Genomic DNA, 22,411 nt, shown 5'->3' on the forward strand with positions numbered 1-22,411 from the left:
GGAAATATTTATTGTGGTGTGTCTCATGTAAAGATAGTCAACAGTACTAATGACCTGTATTTCTGTTAATGGGATTGTAAAGGCTTTCCTCCTTTACATGCTGCTAATGGCCCTCCATCTTTCCCATGTCTTCAGAGAATTCTGACCTGAAACTGCTGATTAACTGTTGATTTCCATGTGACACCACCTATATGTAATATATAAATGCAGCTGTTTCCTGGGTGATACAGCTGTCATAACACGTTTGCCAGGAGAAGAATGCAGAAGTCTGGAAGTGTATTGTGCTTTAATTACCCCAGTGTCAAACCAGGATAACTCCACAGTAATGGTGTTCCATTAACGCTAGAAAGTTAGTTAATGTGGGAGAGGGCAATCAGGACGTCTATTTAGAGAATAGCAGTCATTCATAAATTCTGGAATGGCATGTGAACTGCAACACTAACACTGTGACTAAGCAAAAAGGAAAAAACCAAACTGAGATGCAGCATTTTCTTGAAATGAAAGGGTAGATAGCTACCCAACCGTATCATCATAGTTATTTTATATATATGCACACACATATATAAAAGCATGTATATATGAATAAATCTATATATAACATATATTATTATAGTTACTACAGGTACAGCCAAATCTTCATGATAAAAATGTAAGTCCCCGAGTAAGAGCTGGAAATGTGAGATCTGAAAGAGGTGCGTGTTTACAGTGTGAAGTGCAGCCAACTGCATGTACGGAGAACATGGATGCATTGCATTAAGTTTTGACTTCTAAGTGAAAAACCAGCACATATTGCCTATCAAGGAACATGAAACAACAGGAAATCAAATTAAAAGCAGTTTAGTTTCCAAAGTTTAACGTTAATATTAAGGTAAAGTGGAATAAATTCTTTACGTATAAAGAATTATTTTCAGGACCATGTGACTGAGAAAGTGGAAATGTGGTTAAACAGCCGTAGTCCAGAGAAGGTTCTGCAAGCATTGATGCCGTTTTTGTTTTCTAGGAATGATGAAAACTCACAATTTTTCTCTCATTTATTTGACTGCTGTTATCTTAAGCTGGTATGGAGTACCTAAGGTCCTTGAACGCTGTACTTTGTAGCACACAAGTGGGAAGAGCCAAAAATGTAACCCAAAAGGGCTGGGTTTAGAGCCTTATGACTTTGCTCTGGAATTCTTGGATAGGCTTTTTTTCATTTGTTTGACTTTAATTTAGGGATTGCCAACAAAGAGCACTAACAAAGTTATTTAGAATATGAGAAAACAGCTTATATATGAGGACTAAATTGTAAGGCAGAAGTTTGGTAGACTAGTGAGCATTTAGTCTGTGTTTCAGATGTGCATCTGAGGAAATAGGGAATTTTCGATTTCTAATACATTTAGCTTAAGGTCTTTAAGAAATAGTCCTAATAATCCCATAGAAAGAAAATCAGGAGAATGGGAAGGAAGCAAGGGTCAGCCAGAGACTTTAACTGAAAATGAAAAAAAATGTATAACATACCCGGTGAGAGGATAAAAATGTCTGTATTTTAAACACTTATTGTATAGCATGTAAGTACAGCAATCTAGAAAGCTATTACTTCCTTACATGCTACTTATTTCCATTCTGAAAGAGAAAATATTTGTCCTGTAGTATATAAGCTTTGCCTTGTATAGAGCTTTGAAATGACGTCTCCACTACCTCACCCTGCTGATGACTTTAAATAAGTCTTTTAGCCATGGATGAACAGTCTAAGGAACTAATTATGCCAATGTAATGTTTAAAGGTGGGGCTACCCCAACCTTCAAAAACGAAGAAACACCCTTTAAAAAAAAAAAAAAAAAAAAGTATTTTCTAGCTGGATTGTTCAGCTAAATTAACATTCCGAAACTGAAAGAAAAAGCCCTCCAGGGCTGAATACCATTTGGTGTAAGTTCAAAAGAGGGGTTGGTACTCAGCTCCAGCAGCTCCTCACAGCAGCACACCCCTCCTACGCTCGCAGTGAAACGAACGGCTTTAAAAAGAGTGGCCTTCGTCACTCCGCCAGGCACAAAGATAAAGGCAGTAGCTTATGTAACTCTCTTTTAAAGGAGCCTGGTCCTTGCGCTCACCCCCTTCGTTTTGTGAGTTAGTGCTTTGTGTGGGGACCCAATCAGCCGGAACCACCCACGCTGCGCTCCTGCATCCTGCCCCTACTGTCTCGCACCCTTGCTGGGCTCCAGGTATGTGTAGGTTTATTTGGGTTTTTTTAACTCATGGCTTTTTTTCCTCAGAAATGTAGAACAAGTGCTTGCGAGGTGTGACTCAGCATGTTCGGGAGACTTTCGTTGTATTTGCAGGCAGAGTGCAAGCTCATTTAAATGCGATTGGGGGTTACTTTCCTTCTTCTTTTTTTGTCTTTTTGAGATGATGGTTCAGAAACCTTTTATTTTCCCTCCAGAGGTGGGGAAGACCACTGAGGAGGAAGACTCAGGACAGTATATTGAAAGTGATGGTGCCACACAGCAATATCTTTATATTTTTCTGGCTGTAGATACAAGTATCTGAAAATTAGTCATTGTTTAGTCTTCCAGTAAGTTCTCAAGTGCTTCCAGGTAGAAATGGTGGTACACCAAGGCTGTGGGTTTGCAGTCCGAAAAGAATAGCTTTGATGAGTGTAAGAGAGGGGGAATCAATTTCTAAGTAATGTTTCAATAGCATCTTAGAAATGGAAAAAGATGCTGTTTGCATGTACTACAGCAGATGCAGAAACACTGAAGTGTCTTGCCTATGCTACAGAGTTTGCAAATCTATATGGCTTATAAACCATGCAAGCCAATGCTATCCCTCACAGTCTTGTATCTGGAGCTCTTTTCATCAGTGAATATATCTACATCTTTAAATACCTCATGTTCTATGTGTTGCTTTACATTTATTAGATAATATGAAATGCTTGCAAATAAAGTCTGTAAGGATATACTGCTAAGGGCATTGCATTTGTGTTTCTGGAGTTCTGAAATATATGTTTCTTTAATATTCAATCCCTGGTTTTGTTATATTCTCTGATTTAGTCTAATCAAAAGGAAATACTTTATGAATGGAAAATTAGTTATGAACTTCTTCCTATTATATATTTGCACTGTATTTTACCTTATATGCTCATTTATTCGTTCATTTTTTACTGGTACTTATTTTAAATCAGAAGTCCTGTATGTGAACCCACACCATGTAGGGAAAAGTGGACGCTTATGGGTGGGTGTGGCTTATTTAAAAAAGAAAAGGTAGAGCACTTGTATAGATGTGTGCCCAGAGATAATACAGCTTTCAAATACGACATAGCTTGTCTTGAACTGATCTGAACTGATCTGCAAAAATGAAATCTCCTGGTATCTGCAATCTAGCCCTGGGGATACTGCTTGGGATAGTCTGAATTTTAAAATCTGCGAATCCAGAATATATCGGTCTCTGAAATTCTGTCCAATTTTTCTGGCTGCCAAGTTGTTTCTTGGCTTTCCTAAAGCTGTCCCTTTAGTGCCACAAATCTTTAAGTCCTACTTGTCCAGGGACAGTTCAGTTATAAGCTTTTTCCTATTTCTCTCTGTATTTTTGACAGAGTCAAGTTTGAAGATCTTTGTTTCTGCGCTAGCAAAGTTTCTTTGGCAGTACACATGATTAATCTGTAGAGAGCTTAGGTAAAACTTTATCTAAATTCTTTCCATGTTCTTGAATCATTTGTAGATATTCTGTGAATATTCAAAGGAGTTATTCAGGTCTGTCCACTGAGTTGGTTAACCTGGGGTTGATGGCAGAAAATCATTAACTTGAGTCCAAGGAGCTACATGTGTGTTAGATTCTGTTGGTACTTTTTGACCTTTGTGAATTACTTGTTTATTTTAATTTAAGCAATAGTTTGAAAAAAATAAACCATACCCTACTCCATACCATAACCATACCTACCTTCTTGATTTGGCTTGACTTAAAGATTTTGGTTATGTTCAGTTTTCTTTTTTTCCTATCTTGGAGTTTTAATGCATTCTTTATTTAATATTAAAGAAATACAATTTTATACTCTTACTTTTGCTGGTCCATTTTTCTTGGCACCTTTCTTAGGTATCCTTCTTCAAAAGTCTGCAACATCTGAGGCTACAGCTGTTTAGAAAAAGGATTTATTGACATTGAAAATTACAGTTAGGTAATATTTTAAGTCCCTGGATGAAAACATAATGCTTAATCTATGTGTAATTATATCTTTCTACACAGTAGCTGTTGGTTTTTTCTTTCAAAATGCTAGGTCTGGTATTAAGCCTTTACTCTCTACCAAAGAAAGCTATGCATTCCTGACAGGAAATACACATGATGAAGAGTGGAAGGACTGGCTTCATCGCTATGTAAATAATTTGTGATGGTTGCCTTTCTGCTTGCTCATAACTTTATTTTAATTGTACTACTTACTGTAGGGCATGGACATCCTATCATGTACCAGGCCCCTGCTGAAGAGTTTGTAACATAAGAAAATCTAGCTGGAGTCTTATTTGTATTAAATAACCTGGTGGGCTTATTGACTAATGCTTCATTTTAGATCAAACAGTAACGAGCATGTTCATCCTATTACTGTAATGATTAAAAAATGCAGTAATCTGAAGTACTGCCGTCTTTTGAAACTCTTCAATATGGCATACTTTGATATTCATTGCTGAATATTTTTTGTTCTTTAGTATCACACATGGCCAATGAATCAAGGCCCTGCCCATGTGATATTGGAGACAGGTTTGACTATGGAGGCCGTGGGCAGGAGGTGCAAGTTGAGCACATCAAGGCCTATGTCTGCAAACCTCCTGCCGGTGCCGACAAAGCAGTGATTGTGATCCACGATATATTTGGATGGCAACTCCCAAACACCAGATACATAGCTGATATGCTAACAACTAATGGATACATGTAAGAAATACTACTGTTTTCAAAGTGTCTTTCTAATAAGAAAGTTTGTTGAACCAACTGTTTCCTTTTTTCATATAAACCATACAAACACAAATAATTCCACAGTCTTTCTTTATCCCTTTCTCCAAGGAGTTTTCTGTTAAAACAGTGAAAGAAGTCTAAAATAATTGAGTCACCCTACCATAACGAGTTAGTATATAGGCACAAAAGAAGAGAGAGGAAGCAGAAAATTTTCTTATTCTGCATTTTTCATCCTCTATGACCCTGAAACAGCCTGCTTCCTCCCTCCCTCTGTGCAACTTGGCTGTTATGGTAAAAATTTCAAAGAAGCTGAAGATCTTTCTATGAAGGGAAAGTGTACTAGCATGTGCCAAATAGAGAAACAAATCCTCAAATATGTGAAAAGCATACTGAGTATCCTCTATCCTGTATTACTGGGTTAGTGTCCCTTCTAGCCTAAACATAAGTACTGTGTAAATTGCAGTTTGTTTGGTTTGGTTTTGGATTTCTTTTTTAAGTTTGGTAGGAAACCACCAAGGATTTTCAGTTACAGTTAACTATTTATCAATTTAAGAAATGAATTTTAACAGGGCAAAATGTAACTGGAAATTATACTAAGTCCTCATATTAGATATAGAAAATTATTGAGGGTTGCTGGTATAATGCTTTGATGTGGGTTAAGTACTATGTATTCAGCAAAATGAATTCATTGTGTAGTACATAGGGTCTTCCCTTTAATCCTTTTTCAGTATTATTTCATGGACATAAAATATTTTCATTTTTCTTGCAGAGCCATCTGCCCAGATTTTTTTGTGGGACAAGAAGCTTGGAAACCTTCTAATGACTGGGCATCTTTTGATGACTGGCTGAAAACACGAGATGCCGGCAAAATAGACAAGTACAACCATTGTTCCTTGACCAGCAAGTGGACATCCTTATTTCATAGGAATTTTTGCCTCAGTAAAGAGGCATTAGATCCTAAATTATTAGTGGGTCAAATAAAGCTGGATGTCCACAAAAGGAAATTTCATGCAGCTCATGGGACAAGCTCGTGGTTATATGAGGGGTGCTTTATAGATAAAAGTAGATGTTTGAACAAGAACAAAAGTGCCCAGTGTTTGCCTGTACAGAGAGTAGAAGCAAAATGAATGACTCTAAAGTAAGGAATCAGCAAAAGCTAGAAAATGCAGCTCACTCCTGCCACTTTGATTGCTCAGGGAGGCACAACTTCCATGGATTTTAGGGTGCAAATGCAGTCAGCAAACACGATTTTATAAAACGTTTGTCCTCCTTGTGGGATATAGTTTACATATAAGTCACATTTGTGATAACAAGATGCTCTTGACTGGCAGTGTGTCTCAAACTTTATTTGTATTAGCCTATATGATAACTATTGCTATTTGTGAAATTAATTGGACTGCTGTTCATAAAATCACCTCCTGTCCTAGTAACAATGATCTAGGAAGACTGACTTTCTCCTTTGTCTTCTCCCCTGGAGTTTGTCTTGTATTTTAGAAATGAATAACAGTAAAGTAGTATTGTGGGTTGACCCCAGCCATCAACCAATAACTTGGACCACCACTCGCTCCCACAAGAGGAACAGGGGAATAAGAGAAACAAAGCCAGAAAACTCATGGGTTGAGATAAAGGTAATTTGATAAGTAAGGGAAAGAAAAACAGGGAGTGATGCAAGACAGTCACTCCATTCCAGAAGCAGACTGATGCCCAGCCAGTCTCTGAGCAGCAGCCACCAAAGAGGCCAGAGAAACAGGGCTAGAGCCTTAATTCACTTTCATTTGCATGTCTCAGAGAAGTTGACGTTGTCCTCAAGTATCTAAAGGACCAATGTGGTGCGAAGAAGATTGGTGTCATTGGCTTTTGCTGGGGTGGAGCAGCAGTGCAACATCTGATGCTGAAAAATCCTCATTTAAAGACTGGAGTATCCCTCTATGGTAAGCCTGAAAGACCTGCTACATTCTGAGCAGGATGCCAGTGCAGGAAACAATTCTCTAGGACTATTACTGTAACAAAATTCAGTTTGACATCTAGTGGAAGAAGGTGATTTTATTATAAATAATCTGTAAGTGATTTGATTTTTTCACACTCGCATTTTTACACTTAAGTGCACCCAGCAAAATTTTATTTAAAGAGTGGCATGACCAGGATCACATCTGTGATCATAGTGCCAAATGCCATGGCCTCACTGTGGCTGAGGTTCCTCTTGGCTGGCAATGACAAAAGGGCTTCTGGGCGCATCTTTTATATCTTTTAGACAGTGGTCCCTCATTACTAATAGGAACAGTTTTAACTTCTCTGTTTTAACCCTTCACACTTTAATTCTCAACATATTTATGCTAACTTTGATATTTTTCTTATAAACCTCTGTATTTCTACATAACCAGAGCAATTTATATTAGTTAGAGGTGAAAGAAGATTTAAGGTATTTTTCCAGAAAGCTTATTGGGACTGTTTTGCTGCACTGATATGCTGATCAGCTGAGTCAATTCAACAATGTTACTTGCTAATTTTTTAACTTTTTCTGTTGTAATAATCTCAGGAATGAAAAGAGTATCTAGGGTGGCAGCTGGTTAGTTTTACTGTAACTTTAATTCAAATATATTGGAGTAGTTAAAATTAAAATGTCAATTTGTTATGAAATTGTATCAGTATAGATATATGATATATATAGATATATATGACTGAAGTCATAACCATGTAGGTGGAATGATGAGTATTTACAATTATCTTAAAAATGGCCTTCCCAAGCCAGAGGTGAGCAGTTCCTAAGTGTCCATCTTTCACAAAATCCTGTCTCTGACAGTGATCAGAAGCAGTTGCTCAAAGCAAACCACAAAAATGGGACAAGAGTAACAATTCTTCCCTGATTTTTTCCCACAGAACCGGTCTTTTCCTTTTTAATGGTATCACAAATTTTCCACAACAAAAAGGACTTTTAAGCAAAGTGTGTTAAATCCCATTACAAACTGATCATCACTAGCTGATGAAAATGTCTTGAAGTTTTTGTAGATTTTGTAGTGGTTTAGCTACTTTAGGTAGCATAACTCATTGCATGTATGTTTTCTTCTGCCTTAGGAGTGATCAGTCGTTTTGCAGACAAACACAGTTTGCTGCATCCTACCTTCTTCATTTTTGGGGAGAAGGATGACATCATCCCATTGGAGCAGGTGAGTTTCCCATCACAGATGCGTCTTTTTAATGCTTTTCATGTTTATTTTGTATCTTGGTATTCAATGAAGAGACAGTAGAAAACTAATTTGCACTTTTCTTTCTCTTTCACTAACTCTTACAGTACTTCTACACAAATGTATGCTGCTTATCCCCAAATCAAAAAGTTTTACCATGACACTAAAAATATTTTCTGTTTCTGTTTGAAAATATGGCTGATTTTCATCAGTTCCTAGGAAAAGAGCAAGAATCCAAAGAAAGCCTGACAAGTTTAAGATAGGAGGCTCTCTTTAGTGATACCGATGGTCCATAAAATCAGCAGAAATTCCCCACCTGTACCAATGGAATCACTTGTTGCAGGAAAATTAAAAAGACCCTGTGGCTATCCTTCTCCTTTTTCCACTGTCCTGCAGAGATTCTCCTTTCTATTACTCAGTCAACAGCCTTTCTCTGGAACCTGAGTGTAGAATGATTGGAGAAAGATGGTTATCTGCCAAGGGGATCAAGAGAAACATGTTTTTATTGAGTGATGTTGGCTTTAATTTTCCTGGCAAAAATTCCAGTTACTTTGAACTGCTATTTTTGTCTCTGCTCCTCTTCCCCAACCTCAAATTAATTCAAACTCTTGCCCCAGTTATTTTATGTGAGGTGTCTATCAGTAGCAACTCATACAGTGCTCACTACATGCTAACCTTCTCATGATACTGAGCAGTAGGTTTTTTACATTTACAGATATTAATATTGTAATCCATATAATTTTTTTCTACATTTTATACAGTCACCTACTGATATTTTACTGGGAAAAAAAGCCTAGTTAAATAAAGCAAGTGCAGCAACAGAAATGCATTTAGGTATAAAACTAGTAGAAAAGAAAACGGTGGCAAGGATAAATTATGTCTGTCTTTCAGAAAAGTAAAAAATGAGGACAATTTGGGGACTGTAAATGTAGAACTTTTTACCTTTGTGCTCAGCCAACATAGAATGTTCTGTGTTACAGGTCACGTTGCTGGAGCAGAAGCTTAAACAAAACTGTAAAGTTGATTATGAAGTTAAAATTTACCCTGGACAGACACATGGGTTTGTGCATCGGAAAAGAGAAGATATCAATCCTCAAGATAAACCTTATATTGAGGAAGGAAGAAAGGATATGATCAACTGGCTGAATAAATATCTTTAGGTTAAATTAATGTCAACAAACAGAATCAATTGTCGTAGGAAATGAGAAAATAATACAGACTATATTGCTTAAAATGTTCTTACAACCATAAAAATATTTTGTATAACTCTTCTGCAATAACACTACTTATTTGCACTTACCTTCTAAGTAGGGGCTTAGAGATGGCTTTTCAAATGTTGAAAGCTATAAATGTAAAGAAGGTTTTTAACACTGGTCTTGTGTATCTTAAAATGATTAGAATATCGTGTGGCATATTTCCTGGCACCTGAAAGTTTAGTTTTTTTATGTCAATGTCAACATGATTAAAAATCATTGAAACTCTGACCACGCTTGAGAAATTCTCTCCTTAAAGCTCTGTTTAGAGTTGTTTAGCTGTGAGACTTTCAGCTCCAAGATTTTCAGCTTTTAGGTAAATATAGTTCTGGGTTGGAAGGCTGGGACATTTTCTTGGAAACAGAATATCCTATTCAGAATTTATGAAATGAGAGCAAGAAAAGGGAAGGAGAAAGACAGTGGAAATCAATGTATGTGAACTGAGGGGAACTCCAAAAGTTTGAGAGCCATGACTGAAGAGACTAGAGAAAATCACATCATTTCACCATCATCTTGATGCAAATCCTTCATCTCTCATGGCTTCAGGCAGTTGCCCTACCTACTGAACCTAATTCAGAGTTGAATCTAAACCAACCTCCAACGTTACCTCCTCACCTCCACAAATCTTTCCTTTATCCTCAGGTTTCTCTCTGCTGTGATTTAGTTGTGTACTGTTACTGGTAAGGCACAGCCCATTCCTGGTGAGTGGGGGAACATTACCATGTTTCAGCTCCTTAGGACTCTCCCAGTGCAATTCCCAATAACCATGTGGTGAGGTCTTGCCTGCGTCTGTGATGCTGAGGGAATAGATGTGGCTAAAATATTGTACTGAACATTGCCCATTTTCCCCTCAGTGAAATAAGTGTGAGCCCAGGGAGCTCTCACAGAATATTGCCTTTCAAGTTGCAGCCCCTCCATGGTTTCCATTGCCCCACAGCATTTTTCTTTTTGAGTTTGTTGCTGCCAGCCATGCCTGGCATCTCCCTCACGAAATCACATTCCCTTTGGCTCTTTCCAACCGGGGGCGTGTGCCAGGCCGGTCTAAAGCAGTCTGTGGTGGAGCTGTAGCTGCATGTGTGTCTGAACTCCACAGTGTCTCGGCTTTGGAGCCTCCCACCATATGGATCCCACCTCAGGCCCCAAATCCCCATTTCGACCCCCTTCTTCACATCACTCCTTCCCTCCTGCAATACACTGTATATGTCCCACGAGAAAATAGTTTTCTCTACACCACACTGAGTTGATATCAAAGAAAATCTCCCATCTTTCAAAAAGATTTCATGCAGACCTCTGAGACAAAAGTTCAAAATCTTCCCTTGCTCCTTGGTTCATGCCCTTGGTCAGTGATTATTGCTGTTCTGTGGTTTGAACACTGCAGATTGTGTTTCCATCTTCTTGCTTAATGATTTCAGGAGAGATGAGCCTTCAGTTCTTAGTGGGTCCAACCAGTGCAGGGAAAGCCTCTTCAGGTCTGCAGGGCATTGCTGCTATGAGTCATGTTGGTAGAAATAGTCCCTCCACACTGGAGGTGAGAAGTTCCACAAAGCCCTTGCTGATCCTGCCCTTGTGCTCGATCTGTGCAGATTCCCAGTGACACAGACAGAGGGAAGGGCCAGACTTCTGTGCTTCCTGCCAGTCCTGGCATGGTTCTGTTCTCAGCATGTAGAAGAGAAACACTTTCACATGAGAGGACTACAGACACCTTCATGCACTGGCAAAGGCACATCTCGTGTGTACCTGTCCAGCTCTAGGGAATGGGAACAACAATGTACAAACCTTCCTGGAAGGAAGCAACGTAGGTTTGTGGTTCAGGTAATCTATAAAGTGCAAATTCAATTCCCAGCTCTGGATTCATGCCCAATTTATCAGGGTTGCTATGAGAACAGAGAGACTTGATGAAATCAAACGCTCTACAATTATTTTCTCATGTGGATTTTAAATAAAAGAGCCTTGGTTTCTGTGAAGGTAATACCTTGGTTGGCAAACCTGTCCAGCTTGGTTTTTTACGTGATTGAACAGATGTCTTAGGAAAAAGGGCTAAGAGCTGCCAAATTTTCTCTGAGACAGGGAAAGACTGTGAAACTGAGGAGTATTTTGCCAAAATTCATTTTCCTTGGAGAATTCAGAGTCACTTGTGTAGGACAGGTGTTGCATTTTATTATATATTTGCTTTTATAGGAAAAAAAATTGGGTGCATTAGAAAAGGTCATTGCCAGCAGGTAAAGGGAGGTTATCCTGCTCCCCTACTCAGTTCTGGTGAGGCCACATCTGGAGTGCTGTGTCCAGGTCTGGGCTCCTCTCTACAAGAGAGACATGGAGCTCCTGGAGCGGGTCCAGCGGAGGTCAGCAAAAATGCTTAAGGGGCTGGAGCACGTCTCTTACAAGGAGACACTGAGGAAGCTAGGCCTGTTCTGCCTTAAGAAGTGATGACTGAGAGGGGACCTCATGAATGTCTACAAATATCTGAGGGGCAGGTGTCAAGAGCACAGAGCCAGGCTCCTCTTGGTGGCGTCAAACAATAGGACAAGAGGTAACAGGCAGAAACTGAGGTACAGGAAATTCCACCTGAACATGAGAAGAACTTCTTTGCTGTGCAGGTGACTGAGCACTGGAGCAGATTGCCCAGAGAGGTTGTGGAGTCACCCTCACTGGAGGTATTCCAGGACTGTCTGGATGCAATCCTGTGCAGTGCTCTAGGATGACTGCTTGAGCAAGGAGGTTGGACCAGATGACCCACTGTGGTCTCTTCCAACCTTACCAGTGATTTTGTGATTTTGTGAAATACAGTATCTAAGATGAAAAACTCAGAAAACTCAATCACTGGCACAAGCATTTTTGTCGCATCTGTTATCTTTAATCAGTTTAATATTATGCTGACTTCTACTCCTTAATTGGATTACTTTTTTTATTACATGATGAATGGGAGCTGTTTTATGGGTTTCAGTTTAATCTTTATGGCAAAAATTTTTAATACACAAAATGCCTCTTCAGCTCTGTTCCTTTTTCTGCATTGCCCTCTGTCAAGTTCACATTTATTGCTGGGTGGTTTTTTACCATGGTGTCTAAACCAGACAGTCACTGTTTTAGCTTGTTAATTTTCCTCACCTTCTTTGACTCCTAAACTCCAAACAGGAATGGGCTTTCAGTGTACAGGCCATACACAAGGACAAAGAAAAGCATTCCCCCTCCCGTCATCCCCCCAGTGCATACATACGTAACAGTGCCAAAATTCCCATAAAATAATGTGCACTTGGTCAGTATAAAAAAATGCCCTCCATCTTTTGGCTTGCAGGGAAGAGGGCATCTATGCTTTATGGTACATTGTAAGAGACTGTGCACTTGCTTTAAAAATGTGTCTCTCTGCACAGTGTCAGCTGCAGTCATGTGGGGAGCAGTTCTCCTTCCTCAGCTGCAACCTTTGACTCTGCTGCTAGGTCTTGAAAGGGCTTTTTTGTCTTATTTTTTTCTTCAGAGCAGGCCCTAGGGAAGGAACTGAATGATTGCTGTGCTGGATTAGTGAGGCTTCGGGGCTAGAAGCCTGACCAGAAGTTGAACTTGATGGAATTTGGGGAATTGATGGAAGATGTGATAGAGATGACTACACAATGTAGATAACTACAGCTCATCTGAATGCCTTGTTGTAACTAATTTTGGCCACACTCACAGGCATACTAAGTTTTCTATTCAGGACTGTAGTTGCCTACAGAGGTTGTGATCAGACTGGACTCCATACCTTTAACTAATGAGATTTCGATGTGTTTCACCACAGGCCAGGAGTGGTAGCTTAGGCTCTAGAAAGGTGCACTGAGAACACAATTTTTCAGAGACACAAAAAAATCTAGTTTCATTTTATTTGAGGTTAGAAAAAATGAAGGTAGACCCACTTAAAGCATTTTAGTCAGAGCTCCCATTGGAGGAGCAATGGGAATTTGGTACCTATCTCCTCTTTAACTTCAGAAGCCTCCAGCACATTTTACTTATTTTCTGGTTTCTCATGTTAGGCACTGAAGTTTATCAAAGCCCAGTGAATAACAGAATGCTGAATTTCAGAAAGTGAGGAGCGGAATGGGCTAATAAAGCTCCAAAACAAAGTTCCCCTTTCAGACCATCAGCGCAGCAGATGGTGACACCTGTGGAAATACGTTTCCTTTCCTTCCCTTCCTGCCACTACTATGTTAAGAGCTGGTGAGGAAATTTTGCATCTGGGCTGGTAGTTTGCCCAGAACTTCAGCAAAGCTATGCTAATGTTATTCGTTAGGGGGATTGCAAGTTATTCCAACTGCACTAATAAACTGTTCTTCAGTTTTACTTCCAGGTGTTGAGCTTACAGATTGTTGAAAATTTCTTTAAAGTTATTTCTTTTTTTTTCCAGAAGCCTTAGAAAATTAAGAAAGTTTCTAAGATACTTTAGATGGTTGGCTAACCCCAAGTAAAAAACCTATGTCCTTCAGTAAAGAAAAAACATTTTTGCTTCCTCTGACTCCTCTGAGGCAAAAGTGGAAGGTAAATTTAGGCACGGGTGTTTGCAAGAAGAAAGAGATGCAGGGGGAAGGGATAAGCTCGCATTTTGTATATATTTGCAAGAACTATAGTCTGTAGTGCTCTGTGATGTTGCTTTGGAGAGCAGTGAGCTGTGAAAGCTCTCCCTGTCAGTAGGACAGCAGTAGGGGAGCAGCTCAGGGTAGGTTAGCAGTGCAAGGTAAGTTGATCCTGTTGAATGGCTTGAATAGAATGAGAGCTTGCTATTGTCCCTCCTTTCCCCTGGTTTCCTCACCCAGCTGGTTTAGCTCCAACTTCACTCAGAATTTTTCTTTCTGAGACACAGAGAAACCCTGGGTGAAAATTAAAAGGACAGGCTGAGTCATATGTGTTATCCACTACAGATGAAACTAACTTCTGGCTCCACAGCGCAAAGTAAAGTAGAGCTGGCCTCCTGCTCAGGGGTGTTCCTGATGTGTACAGGTTGTATATCACACACATATCTTCAGATGTGATAAGAAGAATGTTCTCTCTCTATAGTGAAGTATAAAAAACAGTGTAAGAAAAACAAAATAAGTAAAACGGTGGAACTTTTTGTGCTGATATAACTGTGAAATCACATCAAGAAAATCCCTCTAAGCTGGAAAAAATGGGAGTAATAAACTCTTGCAGCAACATTATTTGTAGCTGCTCATTTCCAGCCCAAATTTTGCTGATGTCTCTGTGCTTTGTAACACCAAGGCAGAGGTTAGCACTGTTGTGCTTAACTGTGTCAAGGCTGTTGCAAGCAACCATGAACTTGTTCTGCTCACAGCCTGAGCTGGGCTAAAGCTGCATAGCCTTGTCAGATGGGTGCTTTGCTTAAACAATCTCAGCAGATTATGTCAGGTGGAAATCATTATTCATAGCAAAGTGGGACTGGGACTGCACTGACTGGCAATAGGGTAGAGAGCATCTAGTTCTGTATTTTTTGCCTCTGCAAAACACTGCTGAGGCCCAGACCTAATTATCTGTCTGCATAACTTTTCCCTTTTTCACATTTGTCACTTTTTGCAGATTAAATATCTGCGAGCAGCTACCTGTGGCAAGTGAATCTGTGCAGAGCAGCAGAGACCACAGAACAGGAAGAGATGGCACAGTTTTAGGATCTTTCCAGTAGGCCTGAGAAGAAGGAAGCAGAAGGAGTCTGATAAGACTGGAACAAAGAGTGAAGAGTTACCCTGTGGGATGAAGAGGGAACACATAGTTGGCTGTGAAAGGGAAAATGTGTGAGGTGGTGTCCTGGGGTCTCAAACTGGGACCTCAAAGGTGGGCACTGAAGAGAGCAGAGAGTGGTGTTGGTTGATGAAAATCAGAGTTGTGGGAAAAGTAGAGCATTCCAGAACTTCAGCGAGAAGCAAAAGTGACACTGTAAGCAGGAGAAAAGAAGATCTGAGACTGACCCTTGAAGATCACTTTCACTAGTCCATGTCCATCCTACCTGTGCTGATTTGCTTTACTAAGAATCTGTTGAATAAGTCTCTGTGAGGTCAGCCAGCTGAAAAATCAAATAAGCAAATGAAAGGTGGTATAGAAGAGAAAACAGAAAAGTGAAAGGGAGAGGTAATGCAGGAAATGCAGATGTGGGGAAAAACACTGGCAGTGATAGTATTTCCTGAAAGTCACAGATATCCCATGCCTCTGCTCCACTTTCCTGACTTAACGAGCCGGGAATCAGCCCTGAGTGAGCACTATATAATGTTAGTAGAGGTGCCTCAGTTGGAGAGGAACAAAAATCCAGCAGTACTAAGGGGAGGTAGAGCCTCTCTGTGGAGAGAGATAAAGGGAGATCTGCTTCAAAGGAGAGGCACTGAGTCAGCACTGGAGAGGCAAGGCAGGGGACATTTCTATTGCTGGGTGCCCAAGAGATTTGAGGAGATAAACACTTCTTGCTGTCACTAAGCCTTTCTCCATCACACTGTGAGCAATGGCACTGTAGGAGACAGGTGGCCTTGTGTTGCTGCATGGCTGTTGCTGGGTGATTTGTAGATCATATGCCAAAGTCCAAAGTGAAATTTCCAGGAATTGCTCAACTCAAGATAATGTCAGGAAGTAATCAGCAAAATTGGTGAGATGATGGAAGTTATTCCTCAGTAAAACAAAAGCTTCTTGGGGAAAATTGCCATCTGGGATTTTTGTCACCCATCCCTTTCCCTTGCTGAGCCCTAGTTGCATTGCCTCTCCAAATGACCTTTTCTGCTGGGCTGATGCCAAGTGGTACATGCAAGGGGGGCTGAAGAGAAACATGTCAGGATGTTTCTGTAGAAAGTCAAGGAAAACAATTCAAAGCAGGAGGTGAATCAGGAATGAATAAAGTGGAACAATTAATTATTACTTTCCCCCATGTAAATTGGGGAATGGTGAGTCTGAAGGCAGGAAAAGAGCTGGAAGAGAAAGGAAAAGAAAGATGTCTCTACTGGTTCACCAGTAAGAGGGAGGTGGGGAGGGCTTGGCAGATCCCTGCCGGCTGATGGGGTGGAGAGGGTACCATTCCAAGCCTTATTGCTTTCCAGCTGGCTCAGATTGATGGTGTTTGCTATTCCCATGATATCTCTGATATCATCTGCTGATGTACTAATGACAAGATGCTTCATTCACCACTCAAAAGAGGGATTAGGGCTCAAATCGCCATTCCAGCTTGTCACTCACCAAGGAATTAAAATCTTCTTTGAATGTGGAATTTACTGACCCCATGGGAGAGCCTAAGATTAAGGAAATGATGCTTTAAACATGAGATCATGGAAATAAAATAACGCATTAGCTGGAAAGTGTTCGTCTTTCCAAGCTGTGGCGAAGAGCCACTGGGCAACATTACACAGGCACCACTCTCATGGTCCAGCCAGATCATCACAAACACCCCAGACATTTCCTCCTCTGAAGAAAGAGCAGAGTATAGTGCAGGAACCCCAAGAGATGGCTTTTAAGGAGTTTATGTGGCTATTATGGAAGAGACTTTGATCAGTGTCTTTCCTAGTGGAGGAAATGATCTACTTCAAATCCTGATTCATCACTGATAGCTGGCCATGGTCACAAATCTGAGTCAGGGGCTGTGCAGAAAATCACTTCGAATTTCACCTCAGCTAATGCTGATAGGGATGCCTTAAATGAACTTATATAGATGTGCCCACATGGGAAGACCAGCTTCCTGCAGTGCAAGCCTGTGATCTCTGCTAGCGCTGCTGTGCTATGAGGTTTTACAGTAGAAGGGAGAGGGTACTGAACTAACTGTGCACAGTGGTGGAGAGCAGCAATGTCTCAGGAAACTAGATGGTTGGGAAATGGTACACAGTCACTCTAGGTGCTCTGGGTTCCTCCAGAAATTACTGACCTCTGTGATTTTAGAAAGTCTGAGCATAGTGCCCTCCTACTCCCCTTCTTGCTCCTCCCCCCTCCCCCACTGCCCCAGTTTTTGAAAAAATGTCTTTAGAATTGTCTAGGAAATAAGATCCTTTAAGAAATTAACAGTGGATTCCAGGTCTTACTATTTTGCAATGGTTGGGGTTTTTTTTTTCAATTGGTTGGTTGGTTTTGTTTTTGTTTTTATGGGTTGGGGGTTTTTTTGTTATTGGAACCGGGAGAGAGCAGTGAGTTTTCCCTCCAAGAATAGCCCATGTACTACTCCTAGGAGTAGTTTTATTCAGCATCCTCATGGATGAGCTAGGGAAGTGACTGAACTCCTTGCTTCCCTTCCTCACAAATTTTTGGACAGCCCCAGAAGAGACACATCCAATGCCTTGACATTAGACAGACAGCAACACTGGGGACAGTGTCCCAGCAGCAGTGATCCCTAGGAGCTGGTTGGTGGAAGATGACTTGCAGGGTGCTAGCCTTCTTGTCTGTGCAGATGAAGCTATGAAAAATGAGCTAGGGTAGCACAGAAGGGATCAGCCTTTCTCGGGGAGTGGGAGCATCTTTTGCCTTCCAGACCACTACTAGAGGCAGGCAAGAAGCTGCTGAAGAATTGAGAGGTAGGCAAGAGCCATCATTTTGCCTTGCTCCAAGGGTACTGATAAGTCTTGATGGCCCTGACCAGCCTCTCCTGGGTCTCCCTCTGCAACATCTTCCCATGGGGCCAGGAAACCCATTTCACCTCAGCCCTGGGCTTTTAGTGCCCGCCTGAGCTGTATTGTGGTCTATCTTTCCCAGCTATGCCTGGCTGTATTCACTGTTTGTCTGAACCCTGGCATGACTTCCTTGTCTTAACCCAGGCTTCCTGGCTTGACCTCATACCTGCCTGGCAATCACTGGCACTGACTGCCACCACCAGGATTGACATTGACCTGCAAACCAGTTTCTCAGCTAGACCTTGGATCTGCTTTGCCACCACAAGCTCATCTGATGATCAGAGGAACCTGAGTCTCTCCCTGGGCCTGCCTGCTCTCACCCTGTAGCAAACTGGGACAAGACTTGGCTGGAGAGACCTTGTCCTGCCAGCTTTTTCTCCCTTGTCTTCTGGATCCCAGATGCTTAGGAGCAGTTGGACTACCTCTCTGCCCTGACAGAAGAAAGCTTTCCCAGTAAAACATGTTGTCCCTGCCCTGAGTCCCACTCTTCTGCGAGTCCAGCCTTTTTTCACTACAACTCTTCCCTTCCCAGTATCTGTCACCAAGCCATCTGGAGCCCCAGCCAACTCAGCTTCCTGCAATGGCACCATCTTACCAGGCTAGGTGGGAGCTGCAAGCTGAGTTGCCTCCTGAACAGTCCCTAGCTGTACCTGTGGTCACAAATAAGTCATTAAGTCTCAGGCAGAAGGCTGATGTACACCATGGTTACTGGATATTTTATATTGTTTTAAGCCCTGGAGGACAGGATGGGAGAGATGGAGAAGGTTAAAAATACAGCAGTTGTGGATCCCTGTCCCTGTGCTGGGTTGGAAGGGCACTGCCCCAGCATTGTTCTGAGGCACTGGCATCAGTGCTCATGGATTCCATTGGATTAGCACTGCCTCTTGCATTCATTCTGCCCACAATGCACCTAGCAGCAGCATGGAGGGAGTAGGTTGAAGTGGGGCTGAGCAGAATGCTTTGAAGCATATGCCATGTTCAGTGGGTGACCAGAGCTTTCAGGTGTGAGGGGTATTGACAAAGATGGGGAACATAGCTGGGAAGCACTTCTGGGGAGCAGGGCCCGGGCTCAGCATGACTGTTGTGTTAGCTGGAAAGTGAGGTGGGACATTGTACGGCATTGTCAGGAAGGCAGCCAGCAGATTCCTCAGTGATGGGGTAGCACTGAATGACCTCAGAGCACAAATGGTCTGTGCAGCTGGTGGACTCCTCTGAGCACCCTGCCTGTGCCAAGGAGAGCTCAGGGCCCCACCTTGTAGTACCCTGCAGATTGGCTTGCCTGCCTGTCTGCTGAGGCTGGGGGGGAGGAAACTGTTGGCAGCTCACAGAATTATTGACGGAAGAAGCAGAAGGGCAGTGGGGAAACTCAGAGAGTGATTCCCACCCCAGTGCCGGGCACAAAACTGGATCTGAAAAAGGCCGAGCAAAATTTAATGCCGGAAACTAAGGGACTGGGACTGCTCTGGAAAGCTGCTATCAGAAATGTTCTGAGTAAATGCTTGTGGTCAGTTTGAAAATACAGAGACAAACTGAGCATTGCCATAGACTTCAGCATTAAAAGAGCAATGCCATTTTAGGCCCTTCTAAAAGAGCCTGATGGTCATATTTCAGCAAATTTCTCTCACACATACCCTTGCTGATAAGCCTCCACACCTCCAAAGAGTGCTCTGTTGGGTTGAAATGGCATCAAATCTTCCATTCCCCTAGATGCTGTTGGTGCCTCTGATAATATAGAACAGGAATTAAAGAGCCCTATGGGGCTGGGTAACTCTGAAACAGGAGTACAGACCTCCTCACCCAACTCCTGTGGAAATGATCAGAGTCATCAGCCAGGGATATTGTGAAAAAGGGTTCACACTTGAGAAACTGTGTCCTGCTGAAAGTGTGTTGGGACAGCTAGTTCCCTCCATGGTTCTTAGGGTACTTGCTGGAGGATGGTGGATTTCTCTTTGGAAGGGCAGTGTTCCTTTGCAACCATACATCTGGCATCACATGACTATAGAGGACTCTCTATTAAGTGATCAAACCTGATCCTTTAGGGCTGTGTATGGCTGTGCTTGAAGAACTGCTGCTGTTCTGATGTGAGTGAAACAGCCTGCTCTGTGTACGCTGAGAATGAGTGATAAGGGAAGAGAAGGAAGGATGGAAAGGAGAGCCCTTCTTGATTATGTCCCTTTACTGTAGCTACTTCAGTCCTGCTGTTCCTCATGCAGTTGTCACTGCTATGACTTTATGACACTGGCTGCCATGTCTGGCTCTTGGAAATGTTAATGTTCTGTTATTTTTCTTTGTGCTGCCTATTCTGAGCCAGACATGCAAGAGACAGGATATTCATCATGCTAAACCAACCATAATTCGGAGGAGGAAAAGGATGCATTTTCATACAGTATTTGTTACATATCAGAGGCCATCCCCAATGCTTGTGTGTGTCACTGTAGCGGGTTGACCCTCGCTGGATGTCAGACACCCACCAAAACCTCTCTATCACTCCCCCTCCACCACTGGACAGGGGAGAGAAAATACAACAAAAGGTTCCTGGGTTGAGATAAGGACCAGGAGAGATCACTCACCAATACTGTCATAGGCAAAAGAGGCTTAAATTAGAGATAGTAATAGAATTTATTGCTAAAAAAATCAGAGCAGGATCATGAGAAGTAAAGACCTTAAAAAAACACCTTCCCCACACCTCTCTCTCCTTCCCAGTTCTACCTCCTCCATAGCCTGGGATCAAACTTTCCAAGACATGAAGGCAATTCTGGTTACATCATATTTCCATATTCTGTAAGTGTTGACTTTGACCAACATCTTGGTTGCCAGCGGGACAAAATGTGTGCAGCGTTGGTGAGAGAGGTGTAGGTGTTAAATTACGGAGGTCCTGAAATGCACCGGTGTGGACTTCATTAGTCGTGCTGCAGCCCTAGGGCCTCCAACAGCTGTCCTGTGCCCAGTGCTCAGGGAATGGAGGTCAGGGATTCTCAAACACACATGTGATACACAGTACGTGACATATTCCCTGTTAATGAGGAATGCAGGACAAGCCCTGCAGATGTAGCGTCAGATGAATGGCAGATCAGGGGCAAGCCCTCAGCAAAATTGCTACTTGTCAGTGCACTCCAGGTACAGCTGTGGAAGAGGTGTCTCCTCTAAACCAAACCCCTCAGCAGGTGCCCATCTCAATAGAAATAGATAATGTAGGGATTCTGTCTCTCAAAAATTAACTGGAAAATAAGGAAGGCTACTGTATTTGGTTCCTATATTTGGAAGCATGTATAAGATTGTGATTGGAGAGAAGGAGAGAGGGACTGGGGGAGTCAGGGAACCTGGGCTGCTTTCCCAGCATTACATTGTAACTGTAAATTGTAGCAAGTCCCCAGGGACATTCTTCAGTTCTTGCTCGTCTCTTAAGCAGAGGCAACAGTCTCACACTTTCCACCAGAAGACTATAGGTTATACAGGGTCCCTGTTCCCGGAGAGCAGTGGCTACACTACCCCATTTATCCCAGTGCTGAGTTCTTGGATGTTGGATATATTTCTTCAGTACACTCACATCACCCTTAGCTGTAATGTTCCCGCCTGTAGGGACTTTGCACATGAAGGCTGTTACCAGTCACACCTTCCAGAATGGGTGTGAAGGAGCAGCCTTGAATGGCACAAGACCTTTGGGTCATCAGTACAACAATCTCACACCCCACCTCTTATCCAGAAGCACAAGGACAGCTGGGAGCCTGACTGTGCTACCCTTCTTGCCCTCTGATTTGCACCATCTCTGAGTGGCAGCACACTGGCTCTTCACAGGCCTGTATGGGCAGACCAGTTCATCTCACCTCGCTGCCCCTGTGTGGGGCAAAGCACTGAGTGACAGCCCTTCACACAATTATTTTCCCTTCTGAGATCATGTGGAAAGGTTCAGGCCTGTGCTGGAGACCCAGAGTACTTATGTTTATGGGGGCTGCTCTTCTTTCCTCTCTTAGACTGTCTTTCACCTCTCCCAGTCTTCCTCCCAATTCTCTGCCAGGTAGTGCTGAGGCTCATCACTACAAGTGTCCAGCATGGCTCTGGCTCTAGGGAACAGGGAGGCCAGTGCTGTGACACACCTGTGTCACAGCTGCATGCACCACTGCTTCAGATACACAAACTGATCCACTTCCTTGAGAGAAAAAAACCGGTGTTTAAGAGCCAAGATATAGGACCTGCATGGTGTCCATGCACCCAGGAGATGTTTTCATCTCCATGCTCAAGTGGAAGCAGGAAGACCTTGGCACAGGAGTATACTCTGGGGTCAGGTACTGAGAACAGGTGAAATGCTTGCAAGTCATCGTAGTTATCATTAATAATTTCAGCCTCACCATCACGCTCTGCAGCCCTGGTGTGTGTGAGGACCCTGACCCACTGGGCCTGAAGAGGGGTCGTTGAACCAGCCATGGTTTGTGCCTGGTCTCTGATGCTCACTGGCACGGGCACCTTTGGTAGCCAAGGACAA

The 22,411-nt window shown here is 42.2% G+C and overlaps 1 protein-coding gene across 1 annotated transcript; it reads left to right on the top strand.

Moving 5' to 3' along the window:
• The first annotated feature begins 1,961 nt into the window (after positions 1–1,961).
• On the top strand, positions 1,962–9,580 carry LOC116448060 (carboxymethylenebutenolidase homolog). Its single transcript, XM_032118044.1, has 6 exons — positions 1,962–2,198; positions 4,671–4,893; positions 5,684–5,791; positions 6,703–6,845; positions 7,987–8,078; positions 9,077–9,580. The coding sequence occupies exons 2-6, from the start codon at positions 4,679–4,681 to the stop codon at positions 9,254–9,256; spliced, it is 738 nt and encodes a 245-aa protein (XP_031973935.1). The 5' UTR covers positions 1,962–2,198; positions 4,671–4,678; the 3' UTR covers positions 9,257–9,580.
• Positions 9,581–22,411: the final 12,831 nt, after the last annotated feature.

The sequence above is a fragment of the Corvus moneduloides genome, chromosome 1 (genome assembly GCF_009650955.1).
Source record: "Corvus moneduloides isolate bCorMon1 chromosome 1, bCorMon1.pri, whole genome shotgun sequence".
Lineage (NCBI taxonomy): Eukaryota > Metazoa > Chordata > Aves > Passeriformes > Corvidae > Corvus > Corvus moneduloides.

Bases quoted from the DNA above. Each gene is read 5' to 3' on its own strand.
- LOC116448060 (XM_032118044.1), top strand. From the start codon at position 4,679: ATGGCCAATGAATCAAGGCCCTGCCCATGTGATATTGGAGACAGGTTT. The intron at 4,894-5,683 runs GTAAGAAATACT...TTTTTCTTGCAG, and splicing joins CTAACAACTAATGGATACAT to AGCCATCTGCCCAGATTTTT. The intron at 5,792-6,702 runs GTACAACCATTG...TGCATGTCTCAG, and splicing joins GATGCCGGCAAAATAGACAA to AGAAGTTGACGTTGTCCTCA.